Source organism: Macrobrachium nipponense, chromosome 15 (genome assembly GCF_015104395.2).
Source record: "Macrobrachium nipponense isolate FS-2020 chromosome 15, ASM1510439v2, whole genome shotgun sequence".
Classification (NCBI taxonomy): domain Eukaryota; kingdom Metazoa; phylum Arthropoda; class Malacostraca; order Decapoda; family Palaemonidae; genus Macrobrachium; species Macrobrachium nipponense.
In genome coordinates this window covers 10128316-10150267 of record NC_087208.1, presented here as the reverse complement: position 1 = coordinate 10150267, position 21952 = coordinate 10128316, and the positions used below count along the sequence as shown (strand labels likewise).

General features: G+C 44.0%; 1 protein-coding gene across 1 annotated transcript in view; it reads right to left on the bottom strand.

Moving 5' to 3' along the window:
- LOC135226953 (probable E3 ubiquitin-protein ligase HERC1) overlaps window positions 1-21952 on the bottom strand; it is a 232033-nt gene that overhangs the window by 147296 nt on the left and 62785 nt on the right. The window contains exon 7 of the mRNA XM_064266636.1: window positions 3699-3926. Within this exon, the coding sequence (XP_064122706.1) occupies window positions 3699-3926 (228 nt within the window). The remainder of the gene's footprint in view (window positions 1-3698; window positions 3927-21952) is intronic.

Sequence of the window (21952 nt, the reverse complement as noted above, 5' to 3'; positions counted from 1 at the left end):
ACTAACAGGGTGGGGAGGATACTCCCAGTACGAAAAAGTTCAAGGAACTTGGTCGTTAACATTCCGCCAGCTACATATCAATGTACTGGAGGCCATGGCAGTATTCCTCACACTGAAACGGCTCCGTCCGTCCAAGAACTCTCATTTCAAATTAGTTCTGGACAGTGCAGTAGTAGTACACTGCATCAACAGGGGCGGATCCAAGTCAAGCCACTTGAACCATGTCATGATAGCCATCTTTTCTCTGGCAAGCAAAAACAAATGGCACCTGTCAGCCACTCACCTGGCAGGAGTCAAGAACGTAGTAGCAGACGCTCTATCGCGCTCCGCTCCGTTGGAATCGGAGTGGACACTGGACAGGAGTTCATTCAATTGGATCAGTCTACAAGTCCCCGGACTCCAAGTAGACCTCTTCGCCACGGAGTCAAACCACAAACTCCCTTGTTACGTGGCACCCAACCTCGATCCTCTAGCATACGCTACGGATGCAATGATCCTCGATTGGAACGAATGGAAGAATATTTACCTCTTCCCTCCGGTGAACCTTCTCATGAAAGTTTTAGACAAACTCAGGATATTCAAAGGCCAAGTAGCTCTAGTAGCTCCCAACTGGCCCAAGAGCAATTGGTTCCCTCTACTCCTAGAGTTGAGACTCCGACCACTACGGATTCCCAACCCCAAACTAACCCAGTTAGTGCAAACTCAGACTGTGTCCGCTTCCTCAAGAATTCAGAAAACCCTAACTTTATGGATTTCCTGAAATTCGCAGCTATGAGGAATGCAGAAATTGATCCCCAGAATATTTCATTCTTGGAATCAGATAAAAGAGAATCTACTCTCCGGCAATATGATTCATCTGTCAAGAAACTAGCAGAGTTCCTTAAGATGTCAAATTCTCAAGTTATGACAACGAACCTAGCCATAACTTTCTTCAGATCATTGTTTGAGAAAGGTTTAGCAGCAAGCACTATCACTACGACCAAATCAGCTCTTAAAAAGATCTTCCAATTTGGTTTTAGCATAGATCTTACGGATTCGTACTTTACGTCCATACCAAAAGCTTGTGCTAGATTAAGACCATCAACGAGACCTAAATCAGTCTCTTGCTTCTTAAATGATGTCCTCAAACTGGCCTCGGACATTAACAATGACTCTTGCAATTATATATCCCTCCTGAGGAAAACCCTATTTTTATTAAGTTTAGCCTCCGGAGCTAGAATATCAGAACTGTCAGCTTTATCAAGGGAACCAGGCCACATTGAGTTCCTCCCCTCAGGGGAAGTCCTCTTATCCCCAGATCGCCATTTTCTAGCCAAAAATGAAGATCCACAGGACAGATGGTCCTCGTGGAAAATCCTACCACTACCTCAAGACATTTCCCTTTGTCCTGTCAACTCATTAAGAGCCTACCTAAGCAGCAACAACTCTGAAATCTTCAGGCCCGTTGTTTCATTAGGAGGAAGGTGGTACATTATCCCTAAAAGGGATCAGGCAAAAAATTTTATACTTCATTAAACAGGCCAATCCAGAGTCCTTTCCTCGGGCCCACGATGTTAGGGCGGTGGCCACATCTATTAATTATTTCCAACACATGAATTTTGACGATCTTAAGAAATATACAGGCTGGAAATCTCCGACAGTTTTCAAACGGCACTACCTAAAACCCTTAGAAGCCCTCAAATTTCCAGCAGTGGCAGCTGGAAACACAGTTTCTCCTGATTCTTAATTTTTTCCTATAACTTCTTGTAGCCTTCCCTTCTACCTGCCATTGCACCCTTACTTAGTTTAGTCGCCTCCATGTATTGGGTTACCTTGAGTTTTGCTACTGTTCATCATTCTAGTTGGATTCAGTTCCATTCTTTTGTATATATCAACTTATAATCCTGTCTTTGCCTAACCTGTATATTTATTGCTTGTTGTTAGGCTAACTAATTTTAAGTTATAACCCATGTTTTAGGGCTTATACTTTCCCATATTGTAAGACTGTAATTTTAGTTGATTATTATACTATTAACCTTACAAGTGTTTAACTTTACCTTCTTAATTTATCTGTACTGTCCCTCAAGCTTGGTGTTTTACCATTCTCTGGTACTATTTCCAGGGCGACACAGGTTAAGCCCAGAAAAGGGATTTTGACAAAGGACAAATCTATTTCTGGGCAACGACCTGTGTCGCCCTGTGAAACCCCACCCTGTAGTTAGATTGTCCTCACCCAGCTTACCCCAAGCTTGGAGGCTATCTTCAGGAATGACGTCTCAGGCGTCGGAGGCGCTCACGGTATAGTAGACCGGGAGCTGTAGCACGGCTCCTCCGTAGTTCGGGGTTTTGTCGAAGGAAGAAGCTAAATGGCAAGGGACCTCTGGTAGTGATTCCACTCGCTCCTTACTATACCGACACTTCTATTAGAGGTGAGCGAGCCATTTATCTTGGCATTATATTGTTTCTTTTTTTCTCTAGGATGAATAGCAATATTTATTCCTAAGAAATAGTATCAAAGGAACCATTTCACATGGCGACACAGGTCGTTGCCCAGAAATAGATTTTTCCTTCGTCAAAATCCCTTTTTTAATAGTTTTATCACAAAAGTGCATTTCATAAAGATATTGATAAAAAAAGCCCCAGGAATTTCTGGATATTTCCCATAGAAAAATACCGCAAATAGGCAAATTTTCCACGCGTTCCTGAGAGAAATCCATGAATGCATGAGTCCGTGAATCCAGAGAACACGAATAGAGGGGGTCCACTGTATTGGTCTTGACTGTCTCACTTGGCACACCAAACACTGGCTCAATTAAAATTAAGACTTTTCTTTATTGCATTTGATTGTTTTCATATTTTATCATTACGTTAAATTTATTGTGAAATTCCCTTTTTTATGAGAATTATTGTTTTTACATACATATAGTAATATTTTAACTCTCTTCTCCTTCTCTCCTCAACATGTCAATGTTACCTCGTTCAGTCTCAAATCAGTTGCGCGTGACGTCACCACGGTTATGTACGATTTTATACACTTTTATGCTAAATTTTATAATGAAAACTAAATTTCAAATTAAATGTTTTATACTTTATTTATTTTGTCGAATATGGTTATCATTAAACTATATATTGTGAATGAAAAAAAATTTAATACAATTTTTTGTAGGACGCAGTAGGGCGTTGAATACACAAGTAGTATAACTAGATGTAATCAGTCAGTTCTAAGTATGAGCATTTTTTTGACAAATGATACAAAATTTTCTCAAAACTTGAGTTCAAAAAATGGAAAATTCAACATAAGAAACGTTTGACAAACGAGTAACCACTATACATATATCTAATTACCAAAAGGCTACCGAAACAATACTGTACCTCACCAATTTGCAAAATAATTCCAGAAAATTCAATTAAAAGAATTTCAAAACATCACTGCTGCTCACAACTGTTGCTGAGAGCCAGCATAAACAAATTGGTTTTCTCTGCTCAGGTATTCCTCTCTTTCCCGAAAGTGGGCGGGGCCATTTACCTTCACTTTTAAAACAAAAAATTTGCTACAGCAAATCTCAGAATTTTTAGCTGCCGGTACTTTAAACGTTTAGCTATGTAATTACTTGGTAAGTAACATATACAAAACAAGTTCTTAACATCTTATTTCTTATACATGCATAATACTGTAAGGACAATTATTAAGACATGATCTTGTAAAATGTGCTACTAACCAGAACTTAGATCTTCTGAGGCAAGACCACATGAAAAAACTTGCAAAGATAACCAAGGCTTGCTTCTTATTTCATTTGAGGTAAGTGGAGGGCCTAGGAGCATTCCTTCCAGGCATCGACCAACAACCAGTCCACATGCTCTTTCTACATCAAGAAGCCAAGCCCACTGTCTTCCAACAACCCCTCCCCCTACACTTTTCACAGTGTCTGGCGTTGGAGTGTCAACTTCTGCAAAGTATAAAATTAGTGGAATATTAAAACAATTACTTGATTATCTTAAAAAAAATTGTATTAAAAACCAAATACTGTAAGCATCAGATGTAAAATTAAGGCTTTATTTCTGGGCTTACCCTGTGTTGCTCCGTGAAATGGTTCCTTTAGGACTCATTTCAAGGTATAAATATTGCTAAATATACCAGAGAAAAAAGCTATATGGTAATGCCAGAATATTCTGGCTCCCTCACCTATATTTAAGGTGTCGGTATGGTATCTGGGGCAAGTGTAACCACTACCAGAGGTCCCCTCCCATTTAGTCTCTTCCTTTCTCAATATCCCTCGTCTACAGAGGAGCCGTTCTAGGCCCCCGCCACCTACTACTGCTACGGCTAGCGCTTTGTTTACCATTCCTTTCGTTAGCACTCTCCACGTTGCACGTGTTTTTCGTATCTGTGTTTCCTTTTGGAATTATCCCATTCTTCATCATCATGGAACGTCAGGTTGCTGCTGCATCTAAGTTGAGTACTGCAATTAATGTTTGATCTTGTTTTAAGGTAGCGATAGGCGATATAAACATGTTTAATTTGATTATATATGAGGAAGCGGCAGCCCGCGCATTGCCATCCCCACACCGCCATTTCGTGGTTCGCTACCCGCATATATTTACGCTCCTATAGATTCCCGATTAGTCCCCTATACTAATTGGAGTGGATTTTCAAACATTTAGCAGTTCTCCATGCGCATGCTCTCGGGACGTAGCCTAGTTCAGTTAGCCTTATTTACATCTTGAGTTGGGCATCCCAACCTATATTCTAGCCAAGGTGTATTTTAGGCTATATTATATATTTTAGTTCTACTATAAGACACCCTTGTCTGCTTACAGAAGAGCCTTGGCTCTTCCGTAGCCTATACATTACGGTCCTCGAGCCACCCTGGTCTTCTAGCCTTTCGGTTGAATAAATTCGATTTGGCAAACTAGGCCAGGCCGCTCAGAGCCTGCCAGGTCAACCTGTTCAGATCGTTTCGGTTTGTGAAGGTTAGGCCAGCAGTTCAAGAGGACCCGTTGCTTTCTCTCTCGCTCGATAATTATTTTCTTTTCATATCTCCCCCGCGTTAGGACAATGTATATATATATATGTGTTATGTTTAGATCCGAATATACGGATATTTATTAGTAGCATGTGTTAGTAGGCTTGTAAGCCTTCTATTCCGATCAGTTGGATCCTTCCTACCGCGTGGTGGTACACCCGGCTGCGAGGGTTACCAGCTGATCGCGTGTGAGCCACCCCGCTAGCCGACCTCCCTCCCCCACGCACCCACCTCGGTGGGGTATAGGACTCGCTCACACTACGCCACGTAGCCGATCCGAGTTCCTCGCCTAATAAAGGGGGGGGGGGGGGGCAGGGAGTGCGATCGGGGGGTAGGCTCTCCGCACCATGCTCGGTATGAGTGGACGGGGAGGGTGCCCTGCTCGGGCGAGCCTTGGCTGGCCACCTGGCTCGACTGGGCGGTGCACTCTCCGGCCCATGTTGTCATATCCCTTTCCACGGTCTTCTTTCACCCATCCTGTCCACCGCTCCGGCGGATCCGGGATCCCGGCTTCAAGGTATTGGCTATGCAAATAGCTCTGATTCCTTACTGACCAGATATGGGCCTAGGTTTTACCGACCCCCTGTTCTGTTCCCATGAAGCCGGACCCATTATCGGGATAGCTCGGTGTATTTAGACACGGAATAGGTAACGATCCACTGCTGTTGGATCAGTTAGTTATTCATGCACACACATATATATGTACACGTGGTTATGTACGTTAGATACATATATGTACAGTTAGTTTTATCTAAGATATCCTATCTTATTATACTACGGTTTGTTTACTACGGCGGACTTATTACTCCGCCGGGTATTTCAAACCGAGGTACCTTGTTAACACTAACCCATCGGCCTTGTTCACTTGTCTTGAATTGTCTCTTTCCATTCCTCACCCCAGAGGAATGGAGAACGGGCTTGGGACGCAATCTTAATTTACTGGATTTTACGTCTCTGGCGCCACCGGAGTCAAGACAGGTTTTCACTTAACCTGTCCCGTTCCACCAGCCCTATACTTAAGGCATGACAAGAACAAGAGCTGGACCCCGGAGCTGGTGGGAACAAGGACGCATGATACCCTAGTGGTAAAATATTCTGTCACCAGAGTCACCTCCGATGACTGTAGAAAAATGCATGCCCCACCGGACACACCTCCGGTGGGTCTAAATAGTGATACTCATGTATCATTTGACTTACAGATCTTGCAGTGTTTGGAGACGGGATGTACCGCCGTCCTCCAAGAGCCCTGTGGGCACGTTGTGTGCAGGACCCACGCTGGTTGTGCGGTCAAGGTGGGAGACCTGTTAGCTTGGCACCACGAGAGATGTGAGGTCTGCTACGGCCTCGTGAATGAACTCGCCTCCGAGTCGGTATGTACCATTCTTGATAATGATACAATGAGTGTCAGATGAACTATATCGTGTTGATTCATACTAGACTAAGGATAGTATTTAGCTTAAGAATTGACATAACTTCCTCTTACAGGGAATCCAAGCCGTCATGGATGCAGCACTGGCTACCCTGAAGACCTGGGTTGGCGGATTTGGCCACAATGCCAAGAAGGCTCAGCCCTACATGCTCTCTGAGGAGATGGCTGGAATCATCTACCCCGGAGACAAGAAGTCATCGGCAGTAGAGGCAGCGGTAGCGGCTCCCATCATCGCCAGGATCCGGGCAGAGACCACGGCCGCGCCGGAGGAGGGTTTTGGCGAGGTGGTGGTCAGAGATGTGGCGGCCCTAGACCTTGACCACGAGCCCATGGTTGTGGACAACCAAGGCGAAGGTAAGAATGCTGGTGAGGCAAGTAGTGTAGGGGCTCAAGGCTTGCTCTTGAGCCCATCTCAGTCTTCCTCTTTCTCTTCCACCACTTCCTTCCAGGGATTCGCCGCGAAGCTTCAGTTGGTTAGACCGAAGTCATCCTCGGTGATCCATAAAGTAAAAAACCCGGTTGACTTTAAGGCTATGAAGAAGTCCTTGCCTAAGCCAAGGTCCGGAACCAGCCGCGTCACTAAGCCATCGGCTCCTAACCCCGAGGTGGACACGGCAAGAGTGACTCCCCCTCAACAGAGGTCGAGAGCAAAGGTTCCAAAAGCTAGGACCCCGGTACCTAGCTTTGACCCAGAGGCATTCTCTGCAAGTATGATGCAGCAGATGGGGAACATGGTAGGAACCTTAGTCCAGACCAAGTTCCAGGAGATGATCTCCCAGCTGTCATCCACGCTGGAAGCCTCAGGCCAGCTCATCCAATCCTTATCGGAGAGGATGATTGCTCAGGAGAACCTAGTGGCGGGTCTCCGAAACTCTATGGTAACGGGACAGCCTCAGTCTGGACAGGTAGTTCATCCCCTGCCAATGCCGGACTCCTCAAAGCTGCCTCCCTTCAAGAGTAATAACCCTTGGAGGTCAGCAGCATACGCACCATTCTCGGATGGTATGCTTACTATCGAGGGGTGCGGAACTCGAAGACTGGAAGACTTCGAGTTCTATCCTCAGGGGCTCCAGTTTCTCTTCATCGGCTACGTCTGTCTAACAGAGGACGCGATGGTAAGGGAGGATAAAATCCCCAAAGAGACAGTCATCTTCCCCAGGGAGCAAGCTCAACAAGCTTGGCTCCGGAACTTGACAGAGTAGCAGTGCGTCAACACAAGGTTGACGGCTCATAAGAGCCCTTTTACCATCTTCGCGGTAAACGAAGACACGCCTACCCCATGTCTATCCAAAGTGGCTGAGCTAACCATGCAGGCAGCCATGGAAGACAAACCAATGCCACAGCTCCAGGAAACAGATTTGCCTTCCATTCTGCTCCCCGGAAGAACAGACTGTTGGGTAGACACACCTGCCACTTTTTCTGCAGGTAAGCTGGCGCAGGACTGTGGTAACACACTGTTCAGCAAGCGGCTCCCTAGGCTTCCGGACAGCCTAATCAAGGCCGAGTATGATGCCAGATTGAGGCTAAGTAGGTCCCTCAACTCTGCCACCATGTCGGAAATGACATCGCTCATCTACGAAGATGAGACGTTGTTCAAAGTACTTACAAAGTCATTGCTTCACACAGTACAGTGTGACTTGTATGACTTCATGGTAGCAAGGCGGAATTGTAGGAAGTACATTCTGGCTGAAGCATCCATTCGCTATGAACCAAATAAATTAATTGGATCCTCCATCTGGGGAGCAAACCTCTTCCCCGACTCCGCCGTTAACGAAGTCTTGGCGGAGGCAGTGAGGGTGAGCCAGAGTCTGAAGATTCGCTGGGGACTCATTCCTAAAAGGAAATCCGAGTCCGCCGGAATGAATCCCAAAGGTAAGAAGAAGTTGAGGAAGTTTCAACCCTTCCAATCCTCTCAACCACAGATGATGGTCCAGGCGGTTCCGGTGGCTCAAGTGAGTCAACCGTCAACATCAAAAGCACAACCGCAACAGCAGTTTGTGCTTCTGACTCAACCGTCGCAACAACCCCAGGTTTCGACCTCCTTCTCCGTCTCTCCGGCTTACAATGCTACCTTTGAAACTCAAACGTTTCAAAGGTATAACAGGTTTGCCAGAGGCAGCCGTGCCAGAGGAGCCTTCCGACACAGAGGTGGCGGAAGAGCCTCCAACCGAGGCAAAGGCTTCCGGGGAGCCCGTGGTAGCCGTCCATCCGCCAACCAGTGAGACTCCTCAGGTAGGAGGGAGGTTGTACCTCTTCCGACATCGGTGGGGGTTCAGCACCTGGGCCCAAAGTATTGTGACCAAAGGTCTGGGATGGAGTTGGATACAAGATCCTCCTCCATGAAACACCTTTTACCAAAAACCAACAGCGGAACTGATAGAGTATACCCGAGAATTACTTCAAAAAAGGGTAGTGTCACAAGTCAAAGACTTAAAGTTTCAAGGGGGCTTGTTCAGCGTTCCAAAGAAAGACTCGAACAAACTAAGAATAATCATAGACTTGTCCCATCTAAATTCATTCATTCATTGCGACAAGTTCCGAATGCTGACCATCTCGCAGGTGCGGACCTTACTTCCCTGAGGGGCCATCACCACCTCTATAGATCTTACAGATGCCTACTATCATATCCCGATAGCAAGACACTTCCGCCCCTTCCTAGGCTTCAGACTAGGAAAGAAGGCTTATTCCTACAAAGTAATGCCATTCGGCCTCAACATAGCGCCCAGAATATTTACGAAAATAGCGGAAACAGTAGTCCAGGAGTTAAGGACTCAGGGGGTAATGGTAGTAGCCTATCTGGACGATTGGCTCATATGGGCCACAGACGTCGAAGAATGCTGCAAGGCGACGGTCAAAGTGATAAAGTTCCTGGAACACCTAGGTTTCCAGATAAACAGGAACAAGTCCCATCCAACTCCGGCACCTCATTTTCAGTGGCTGGGAATCCAGTGGGACCTAAACTCTCACACTATCAATTCCGCCGGTAAAACGGAGAGAAATAGCCAAGGCTACAAGGCAATTTCTCAAAGACAAGCAGACGTCACGGAGGAACCAGGAAAGAATCCTAGGTTCACTCCAGTTTGCATCAGTTACAGATGTACTACTGAAAGCCAAGCTAAAAGATATAAATAGAGTTTGGCGATCGAGAGCGAACAGAAGATCTCAGGACAAAGTATCATATCCCGGAGATCTTATGCCCCTGGACAGAAGTCAAGAGTCTGTCGAAATCAGTACCACTACAGTTTCCTCTCCCGGCCCTAGTAGTACATACGGATGCCTCCTTGAGCGGCTGGGGCGGATACTCACAAGACAAAAAAGTACAGGGAACCTGGTCAGTGTCATTCCGCCAGCTACATATCAATGTACTGGAGGCCATGGCAGTGTTTCTAACACTGAAGAAACTCTTACCAGCCAAGAAAATTCATATCAAGCTGGTATTGGACAGCGCAGTGGTAGTCCACTGCATAAACAGGGGAGGTTCCAAGTCGAGCCATGTAAACCACGTAATGATAGCCACATTTGCCCTAGCGACCAGGAACCAATGGCATTTATCGGCCACTCATCTAGCGGGAGTAAGAAATGTAGTGGCAGACGCTCTGTCAAGGACTACATACTCCGTTGGAGTTGGAGTGGACCCTGGACGGAGGGTCATTCAAATGGATCTGCCAACAGGTGCCCGGGCTTCAAGTGGACCTTTTTGCCACGGAATCGAACCACAAACTACCAAGTTATGTGGCCCCCAACCTGGCCCCTTTGGCTTATGCCACAGACGCTATGGCAATAGATTGGAATATCTGGAAAAGAATTTATCTCTTCCCTCCGGTGAATCTACTAATGAAGGTCCTGAACAAACTCAGGACTTTCAAAGGTCAGATCGCACTAGTAGCTCCCAAATGGCCCAAGAACAATTGGTTCCCTCTACTAGTGGAATTGGGACTCTGGCCCCGACGGATTCCCAATCCCAAACTGACGCAGTTGGTACAAACGCGGACTGTGTCCGCTTCCTCAGGAATTCAGAAAGCCCTAACTTCATGGACTTCATGAAGTTTGTGGCACAAAAAGATGCCAACATTGATCCTCAAAACATCCGGTTCCTAGAATCAAATAAACGAGAATCAACACTGCGTCAATATGATTCAGCAGTGAAGAAGCTAGCCACCTTTTTGAAAGACACAGGAGCACAAACCATGACTACGAATCTAGCGATAACCTTTTTCAGAACCTTGTTCGAGAAAGGATTAGCAGCGAGTACTATTACTACAACCAAATTGGCACTAAAGAAAATATTCCAATTTGGATTTAGTATTGATCTTACAGATTCGTATTTTTCTTCTATTCCTAGGGCTTGTGCTAGACTTAGACCAATAGATAGACCTCGAACGGTCTCCTGGTTCTTAAATGATGTCCTTAACCTAGCTTCGGACACTGTTAATGAGTCATGCTCCTAAGGAAAACATTATTCCTAATAAGTCTGGCCTCAGGAGCTAGAATATCTGAGCTGTCGGCCCTTTCTAGGGAACCAGACCATATTGAGTTCCTCCCATCAGGAGAATTACTACTTTTACCAGATCGTCAATTTTTAGCTAAAAACGAAGACCCACAAGATAGGTGGGCCCCATGGAAAATTGTCCCACTTCCTCAAGATCTGTCCTTATGTCCACTTAATTCACTAAAAGCCTATTTAAACAGAACCGCCATGAAAACTTCAGGCCCCTTGTTTATTAGGGAAAATGGTGGAACCATCTCCCTAAAAGGAATCAGACAACAGATTCTATATTTTATCAAACAAGCTAACCCGGAATCAATTCCGCGAGCACATGATGTCAGGGCGATAGCTACATCAGTTAATTATTTTCAACACATGAATTTTGACGATCTCAAAAAGTATACAGGCTGGAAATCACCGATAGTATTTAAACGCCACTACCTAAAATCCTTAGAGGCCCTTAAATTCCCAGCAGTGGCAGAGGGGAACAGTTTTCCCTGACACTGCATAGCATGGTAGTAATTAGTCTAAGTAGCCTATGTCTCTCTCTCATCTCTCTCTCCTACCTGCCTCGCTAGCATTCTTGACCTTAGCTCGGTTGTTACTGGGTTGCACACTTTAACCTGATTTTCACCTGAATTGTATTATGATCTTTATTGCTTGTACATATGGATATCTGGTGCAAAATTTTTGTAAATAAATTCCTGGCGTAGGATTCATTTAATGTTATATGTCGGGTTATACAACCCTATTAGTAGATAAGAACTGTAGTTTAAGGATATCATTAAAAATCTTCATAGTATTAAGGAAATTTATCAAGTATTTGTAGATTGAATATCTATTATTAAATAATATTAAATAATTATGCAAGTTTCAATTTCCTTACAGTAATTTATCTACACTAACTTTCGAAGCTGGTGGGGCCAATTCTCTGTTACTATTTCACGGAGCGACACAGGGTAGGCCCAGAAAAGGGATTTTGACAAAGGAAAAATCTATTTCTGGGCAGTGACCTGTGTCTCCCAGTGAAACCCACCCTCTAATTTCCACACCCTAATCTAGCCCAAGCTTGGGTGCTATCTACACGAATGGTAAACAAAGCGCTAGCCGTAGCAGTAGTAGGTGGCGGGGGCCTAGAACGGCTCCTCTGTAGACGAGGGATATTGAGAAAGGAAGAGACTAAATGGCAGGGGACCTCTGGTAGTGGTTACACTCGCCCCAGATACCATACAGACACCTTAAATAAAGGTGAGCGAGCCAGAATATTCTGGCATTACCATATAGCTTTTTTCTCTGGTATATTTACCAATATTTATAACTAGAAATGAGTGCTAAAGGAACCATTTCACTGGGCGACACAGGTCACTGCCCAGAAATAGATTTTTCCTTTGTCAAAATCCCTTTTTTATTCTAATAATGTTCAGTATACTCTAATTCCATTAGCTTCTTTTTTTTTTAGTTTTGTATTCTTTCATTAAAATGACAATGGCATCTGAAACCATACAGAGCAAAAAATAAACACCAGCAAAATTTTCCTAAAAGAGAAGCATAGTAGCAGAGTATTTTTCAAAGAGAAAATTCTTTGCCAGTATCTTCCCTACAACTAAAATTTTAAAATTAATTTTTAGAATATAAAACAAAATTTTTCATGCAAACTCATCAATAATAATTATTTAATACTGTAATTTTAGACTAACTATGACTGATGGGTTTGTCATGAATCAATCTCTATTTTACAAGTTTAATATATTTCAAGCTACATTGGTACCATAATTTATTCACTTTTACAAGTGCCATGGATAACAGAAATGTGGGAAGACAGTACTCTAATCCTAATGGAAATGTAAGAGGACCCCAAGCAAAGATGAATGTTAGGGAAAAAAACCTGTACATATCAGATGTGGGAGAGTAGGATATGAAAAATTAACTTGTAGGTGGACAATGGGTACTTGCTTTGGCTGTGGAGGTAAAGGTCATTTCATCGAAGATTGTATGAGAATAAACAATTTAAAATGTTTTGGCTGTGGTCAGATGGGGAATAGGATAACAGATTGCCAGAGTAATAGAAATGGGAATTCGAACCTGACCAACTTAGCTAGATGCAGCAATTGTGGAGGAAAGGAACATTTTGCTAGAATGTGTAAGAGCCCCAGAAGTCAATGTAACAATTGTGAAACTGATGGGCACTCAACAGAATTGTGTTAAGAGTAAAAATGTAAACCAGGGAAACTAGAAATGGTGGGGGTTTACTGTGGTGAATCCGTAGATGTTAATGGGATAGAGTTGTTAAATGTTAGTGGGAACACTGAAGAGAAATGGAACTGTTGTTCATGCATGGTAACAGAATGCGGCAGAGTATATTTGAAAGCACTGTTGGATACTGGTTGCGAAGGGAATGTAGTGTATAGGAAAGTATTTGATGGAATGAAGGAGGGATTATTAAGAAAAGGGATTTTGACGTAGGAAAAATCTATTTCTGGGCGAGGAAGCCGTGTCGCCCAGTGAAATATGTCTGCTTTAGCACTATTTCTAGTAAAATATTGCTATAATACCAGAGAACTGCTAAATTGGACATGTCAGAAGCCTCTGACTCGCTCACCTATATAAAAGGTGTCGGTATAAAACTGGGGCGAGTGTTAAACACTACCACAGCAACCCCTCCAATTAGCCTTTTCCTCATCAAAAGACCCTAAATACGGGGAGCCGACCCATAGGTCACACCTAGCTACCCCGTTGAAGGCGGCTGTGACGTCATACTTATCGATAGCAATGAAGCTTGGTGCACTGCAAGGGGAGGGGAAAAAACCAAAAAACCGGGGGGATTTCACTGGGCGACACGGCTTCCTCGCCCAGAAATAGATTTTTCCTACGTACAAAATCCCTTTTCTGGGCTCAGCCGTGTCGCTCCCGTGAAATTGTACCAGAGAAACACCAAGCTACATCACTCTGAAATGAACAGAATATTAAATTGTATAAACTAACACCATAGACCAAGTGAAATAGCAAAGAGATTTGCTGCAATAGGTAGGATGTTAATAAAACTGGCATAATGGAAAATATTCATATGACACAAGGACAGTACTATATTGATGTTGCAAGGAGACACTGACCTCCCTACAGCTATTGCCTGATATTTAAGATCCTCCAAGGACTTAAGGTAAAGCTTTGGAAAACCCAGTGCGACTGCCGACCAGTATATTTCTTCAGATCATCAAAGTTCATATATTTGAAGAAATTTACAGAAGTTGTTATAGCCCGAATAGCACGCGCTTTGGGAAAGGACCCTGGGCTGACTTCCTTGGTAAAATACAAAAACTGCTGCGTAATGCCCTTTAGGGATATGGTACCACCACCGCCCCACATGAAAAGGAGGGGGGGGGGCCTTCGGAAAAGGTAGATGTGCTAGATAAATAGTCCTTTGTGGTTTTAACAGTACATAAAGATGGATGTTGCGGAAGCGGAACAACCTTCCAGGGGGATCGCCTTACCAAAGGGTTCTCATTCTTAGCCATAAAATAATTATTTGGTGAAAGCAACACGTAACCCGAGGGAAGGAATTCTATATGCCCTTGGCCACTAGATAAAGATGACATCTCCGATGTTCTGGCACCTGAAGCCAGACTTAATAAAAACAGTGCCTTACGCAAAAGGGTTTGGCAATCACATTTGAAGTTGTCTGTTTTAGAGTCTAACCTGAGACCATCGTTAAGAAACCATGACACATGACGAACGGCCTTTGAATGGGGCCGCAGGCGTGCACAAGCCCTTGGGAATTGAGGTGAAATAAGACTCAGTTAGATTTATACCAAACCCGAGAAGAAAATCTTTTTCGGAGCTGACTTAGTGGTTGTTATTGTGGCAACTGCCAAGCCTTGTTCGAATAAAGGCCTGAAGAATGTTATAGTCACGTTCATTGTCATTACTTTGACATTGATTTCCTGAGAAATGTAGGCAATTGTTTAACTGCTGAATCATACTGGCAAAGTGTAGATTCTCTTTGTCTGACTCCAAGAACAGAATGTTCTGTGGATCAATGTCCCCTACCCTCCTACCTGCAAACTTCATGAAATCCATAAAGATAGGGTTTGTGAAGACCTGAGGAATCGAACACAGTCACCGTTTGAACTTGTTGCGTCAGCCTCAAGCCCGGGAGAGGGTGAGGATGAAGACCTAGTTCTAGGAGAAGGAGAAACCAATTGTTCTTGAGCCAGTAAGGAGCTATGAGAGCCACCTGACCTTTGAAGGATTTAACCTTGTGCAACACCTTCAGGAGAGGGTTCACTGGAGGGAATAAATAAACCTCCCTCCACTGGTTCCAATCTATACTCAGGGCGTCCGTAGCGTATGCTAGAGGTCCATACTTTGGGCTACGTAACAAGGCAGCTTGTGGTTTGCCCCTGTAGCGAACATATCTACTTTCAGACCCGGTACTCTCCTACAAACCCTCTCGAAGGATTCCTGGTCCAGTGACCATTCTGGCTCCAGGGGGACTGACCGGGACAATGCGTCTGCTACTACATTGTGGAATCCTGCCAGATGGGTAGCCGATAGATGCCAGGTGTTCTTGTCAGTTAGAGAAAAAATTGCTATCACCCTGTGGTTCACATGACTTGACTTGGACCACCTCTGTTTATACCATGTATCACTACTGCACTGTCGAGAGCCAATCTGATATGAGTCTCCTCCGGAGGACGGAGCTTCTTTAAGGTCAGAAAACCGCCATAGCTTACCAGGATGTTGATGTGAAGCTTTTGGAACTGAGGTGACCAAGTTCCCTGAACCTTGTTGTGCTGTGAATAACCTCCCCAACCTGATAGTGATGCGACTGTATGCATCAGTAGGGATGGGGGAGGGAACTGCAACTGTAACTCTTTGGCTAGGTTTTCGGCTATTGCCCATGGACGTAGACGTTCCTTGGGAATCAGAGGTACCCGGCCGAACTTGTCGCGACACTTGGCATTGGCCTTGAACGTCAAACTCGATTGATGTCCTTGAGCTTGGCTTTCAACAGAACGTCTGTGACTGACGCAAATTGGAGCGAGCCTAGGATCGTCTCCTGATTCCTTCTCGAAGCCTTTTTTTGCATTTTAAGAATTGGCTTGTTACCTTGGCATCCCCTTCCCTGATGGAATGGAAAGGTTGTGTGAATCCAAGCCCCAATGGAAACCTAGCCACTGGAACTTGGATTCTGGGGCCAATCGGGACTTGGTCCTGTTGATCTTGAACCCTATATATTCCTCAGGAAAGATATGACCCCGTCCATGGCTTTCATAAACTTGTCTTTGACCATCTCCCAGATTAGCCAGTCGTTTAGGTACGCCACTACCAATAAAACCTGAGACCTTAGCTCCTGCACCACTACCTCCGCCAGTTTCCGTGTAAAACCCTGGGGCTATATTTCAGCCCAAAGGGCATCACATCACCTTGAAGGAATAAGCTTCTTTAACTAGTTTGAAGCCCAGGAATGGATGGGAGTGCTGAGCCGTCGGGACATGATAATAGGCGTCTGTAAAACCTATAGAGGTGGTGACGCCCCCACGGGGAAGTAAGGCCCGTACCTGAGAGATGGTCAGCCTTTAGAACTTGTCGCAAGGAATGTACAAGTTTAAACGGGAACAAGTCTAAGATCACCCTCCTTTGGTCGGTCCCTTTCTTGGGACACTGAATAGACGATCTTTGAAATTTTTTAAGTTCTTTTGTCCTGGAGACTGCTCCCTTCTGGAGAAGGTCCCTGGGTAATCCATCAACCCTTGGGTTGGATGCTGATAGATAGATACTATGTTTTCCGCCCAGCTGCTGAACTCCCAACGATGTTAAAAGAGATACAGCCTGCCTCCTATTTGAGGAACTTCATTGATGATGAGGGTCGGGTTCCTTTCCTGACCATACACCTCTAGCTCGCCCTTGGGCTCTGGTTCCTCCACTCTGACGAAAGGGGGAACCTGTTGGCTAGCCGACGGCGAAAGGGAGACAAATTGAGGCTGTTGCCGAGGCTGAGTCTTAGACGATGAAGGTTGGGAACTTGCTGAATTAGTACAGCTTATAGCACAGGGTGCTGTTGCGGAACTTGGAAAGGTTGGTACCTTCTTTGACTTTTCCTAGTCCTAAAACTGGAGGAAGAAGACTCTTAATATCCTTTTGAAAGGGATGCCCCAACGCAATCTGATGCTTGATTAAAATGTGATGCCTCATTCTGAACCTTGTTTACTGCCGAAGCTGGAAGAGATCTGCACCCCAGATTGAGGAAGCCAGAAGCTGTTGGGTTCGTGCCTGATCGTAGCCTCGGATAGAACATGCTTCTTGCCATTTCTCTTAGTAACCGCAAAGCCGTACGAGGCACATTGCATGCTTAAAAGTAACTACTCCGCAATGACCTTATACAGCTGTTCATGAGCATACTCCAGAACCGCCGTCTCCGTTCATCACTAGAGAGTTAAGAGACCTTGCAAGACGTGTCCTAGCATCAAATCCGGCTTGGATCAGTGCGTTCTGACAGAGCCGCTCACTAAACAAGTTGATTGCACAGTTTGGCTTAAGCTTGCCTGCCGAGAATGTAGCCAGCAAACTTCCCACAAACTCTCTCTACCTTGGGGGTAGCAATGATGTGGAATCTGTCTCGCTAAGCTGGGGCTCTTCCCGAGTCACTGCCTGAAGGGTAAATCCTGCTACCTTTGATGTAAAAGGTAAGGAGTTCCCGTCATGTTGTTACCTTAGTATTTGAGCAGATCCACTTCTAGGCTCCATATCTATACTTGATGAGCCTGATTGCTAGAAAGGATAACAGTCCCCTTGGAGACCTTGTCCTTTCTAATCGAAGCTGCCTCCATAAGCCTAACATAAGCTATAAATGGTGGCCATAACCTTTCGGGAAATAAACTCGAAATCCTCGAGTCTATGTGTACCACAACCTTCTACCGTCAACATCCCGCTGACAAACGGAGCGAAGTTCACTACCCTCCAAAAATCACCAGGTGGAACGGAGGGAACGTGGACCTGTCAGGCATGCTCTGACCTTGCACCAAATTACTAGTAGGTGCCGGAACTGCCGACTCCTGTCTGAGACCTGCAATCAGGGAGTCCTGTGCACGTAAACGTTTAAAAACACCCTTTCAAACCTTGCTGCGACTGAACTGACTAAGCTAGCAAGACTACTGGCCTGATTTAAAATATTCGTGTTGAACAGGTCTTTGCCGACTAAAGGGGAACCTTCCAGCCCTCCCTACGGTACCTTATGAGTATCGACCTCTAGACGTTGCAGGGATGGGACTTGAGGTGGCTTTGTGTCTGATTGGCTTTTAAGCAGGTTTTACCCGAAGGTTTTCTCTTTAATCTAGGAATCACAGAGAGGAATGCGACCTGGGAGGGGGCAAACCTCCTGTGAAACCCATGAAGGAATTTTGGAGTAAAGGGAGAGGAAGAATCAGAGTCACTCGAGGAAAGACCCCGGTGACCAACTAAGGCTAGCCATCATTAACACTGTTACCTGTAACCATATCTAGTGTAATGGGCAAATCCTCACTAGTTCAAGTGAGACTTCTTCCAAACCAAGGTCTGGCAATTCTGCCTCTTGCTGTTCCATAACTGAATCTTGAATTTATTTGATAATTGGTGCTGCGACTTTTTGGGGTCAACGTATCCGGCAGCTTTCCCGGCTGGGGAGGCTGCCATATCTTGAGGTAGCATAAAAAGGCTTAGCTACCCCTACGTTCTGTCCAAAACCTCCAACCCAGACCTTGAGGGTGGAGAGTGCAGCATGCTTAACAGACTGCTCTGTCTGTAATGCAAGGAATGTGTCAATTTCGAGTAAAATCTTTGAACATTATGCTTACATATGTTGATTAATTAATGTAATTTAATTTACAGAAATTTTAATTATTTATTTATTTATATAGTAATTTATTTGATTATTATTTAGTTATTTATTTTATTTTAATTGTTTATTTAGTTATCTATTTATTTATTTATTATTTATTATTATTATATTATTTTATTATTTTATTTATTTATTTTTTTTTTTTTAACACTAACCCAAGTAGTGTAATATAATTCCATCACAATATGTATAGAACAACGCAGTGCGGTAACTTATCGAACAGGTAACCTGTTGTACAAGTCGTAGCATGCAAAGCCGTTTACGTGATGCCAGACTACGGAACCGTAAGCAATACTGCGCACAGGGGCCTGGTTCCGGCAAACATCATGGTTGCACAGATCCTGTAGATCGGCAACCAGACACTGAGTGGCCTGTAAGTGCAATAATATATGAGAACAATTGCACATACTTATAGGATTATTATGATAATAATGTCATATGCCGGAGCATGCCGAACTGAAAGAATATATATATATATTATGTATATATATATTCATATATTTACGTCCCGGGGACTATAATAATTAAAACCACCCGGAGCTGTATGACCCGGAGTGGGGGGTACACGAAGTAACCCGGGACGGCCACATGAACTCGCAAGTTCCGTGGCAAAAGAAAGGAAAATAATATATATATAAAAAATATATATATGTATATATATATATTCATATATTTACGTCCCGGGGAATATAATAATTAAAACCACCCGGAGCTGTATGACCCGGAGTGGGGGGTACACGAAGTAACCCGGGACGGCCACATGAACTCGCAAGTTCCGTGGCAAAAGAAAGGAAAATAATATATTATATATATATATATGTATATATATTCATATATTTACGTCCCGGGGAATATAATAATTAAAACCACCCGGAGCTGTATGACCCGGAGTGGGGGGTACACGAAGTAACCCAGGACGGCCACATGAACTCGCAAGTTTCCGTCGGCAAAAAAAGAAAAGAAAATAAAATAAAAGGGAGAAATAAAATAACAAATATAATATCTCCGCCTACGGAAGAGAAACTTCCGTAAACATAGCCCTCAACGACTACCGGAGAGGCCTGAATCTAAATCCGCCTTATGCGGAGAGGGAATGTTTTAGGCGGATGGATGTAAGCTCCGGAAGCTGAAAGAAGCAGAGCGCAACAAATCCACGGAAGCCGAGGCTGAATACGCAAAGCAATCAACAACTCCGGAGGCGGTCGGCTGAGAAGCGACACCCACCAACCTAAGGTCCTGGAGGACCCTCTACACCCCCCCCCTCTGCTGATGGGAACGGCTGTCAGCGACAACCGAGGCGAGAGGAGCACCCAACTACTGGGGGCCCCACGTGAGGGGAGGGAAGGAGGGCTGATGGGTGACGATCACGTGATCAGCGTATCCTCGCAAATAAAAGATTACGAGGAAAACGCAGGCATAGCCTATGTAGGCTAACCGACCTAACATCCAAAATATACATAGACAAATAAAATCAATTACTTAAAGCTAAAAGAAAATCATGCTTTAACACGGGGAAATGAAAATAAACTGTCGTAAAAATATAAAACCGCAATGAAGGCCACTCGATAACAGTGGGCGCAAAAGGGGAAAAACTACTTGCTTACTGACAAAACGATAAGAAACGGCAAGCTGACGAAAAGAAAAAAGGGAAAATTCTTGAATGAAATAGGACGGTGGATAAACGGCGAAGCACGAAACAAAGAAACGTGCTCGAAAGAAGACCCCCGTGAAAAATGTGAACAAAATAATGAAAATAACAAAACATAAATGGAAATCGGATCGACTAAAAACTGCCACCCAAGAATAAATAAATAAATATATACATACATATATATATACATATATATACTATATATCATATATACATACATACATGTACTGAAAAATCACATGTTACAAGCAGAGAGGAAGACTACTCGAAGTCGGTACAATTCAAGCGTAAATCGGTACAATTCAAGGGTAAGCCGTAAAGGCGACTTGCCGCCCGCCCCCTATTTAAAAGTGACGCCTAATAAAATCCTAAATAAAGGCAAAACGATAGGCAAATTCACTCCCTAAATATTGAAAAAGGGCGAACCAGTACTTAACTTGGGTGAAGAGGTAGATGACCGATCCTAACCAGAAATAAAAATAAAAGAACAAATAGTAATATTCGAACGTGCGAACACGGAATGGCTATCGAAAAGTATGACGTCACAGCCGCCTTCAACGGGGTAGCTAGGTGTGACCTATGGGTCGGCTCCCCGTATTTAGGGTCTTTTGATGAGGAAAAGGCTAATTGGAGGGGTTGCTGTGGTAGTGTTTAACACTCGCCCCAGTTTTATACCGACACCTTTTATATAGGTGAGCGAGTCAGAGGCTTCTGACATGTCCAATTTAGCAGTTCTCTGGTATTATAGCAATATTTTACTAGAAATAGTGCTAAAGCAGACATATTTCACGGGAGCGACACGGCTGAGCCCAGAAAAGATGTTTGCAGTGATTATGATAAAGGTTGGAGGGTCCAAGGTAAAAGTAGATGTTAAGTTCAGAGTCAGTAAGAATTGCTGGTATACAAACGGAGGAAGACGATTTTTATGTTCTTGATGGAACAAGCAAAAGATACGATATGTTATTGGGCTATGGATTTTTGAAAAAGAATAGAATAAGAATATGTCCAGATAAGGAAATTAAAGAAATTAGAATATGAAAAGACACTAGTGTACAATTATATCTCCAGAAAGACGGTAAAATCGAGGGAAAAGTTATACGTATCAGAATTAGAGATATACGCCATACAGAATGTTAAGCTGGCAAAAGAGGATGGTCAAATAGTTAGTGTGAAAATAGGATGGAATGAGAATGTTGCTGTTGAAGTAAATAAAGCTGGAATAATGTATATGGTAGGAGGAGGTGATGTTTGTTATAAAATAAGAAGACAAACTCATGTATTTGATGGGATACTGGATATAAACAATCCAAAAGTTTGTGTACAGGTTGGTGGTAATACCAGTAAGAAAAGATGGAAAGAAATACATTGCAAAGATAGGCTGGGAACTTCAAACAGCATTATAATCTTGAGCGATAATGGGTATGATGGGGAGACCGAGGTGATGGTAGGCAGTGAAAAATTAAGGGGATGGACTGGAAAATGTGAAGCTGAGTGAGAAACTGAGTGGGAA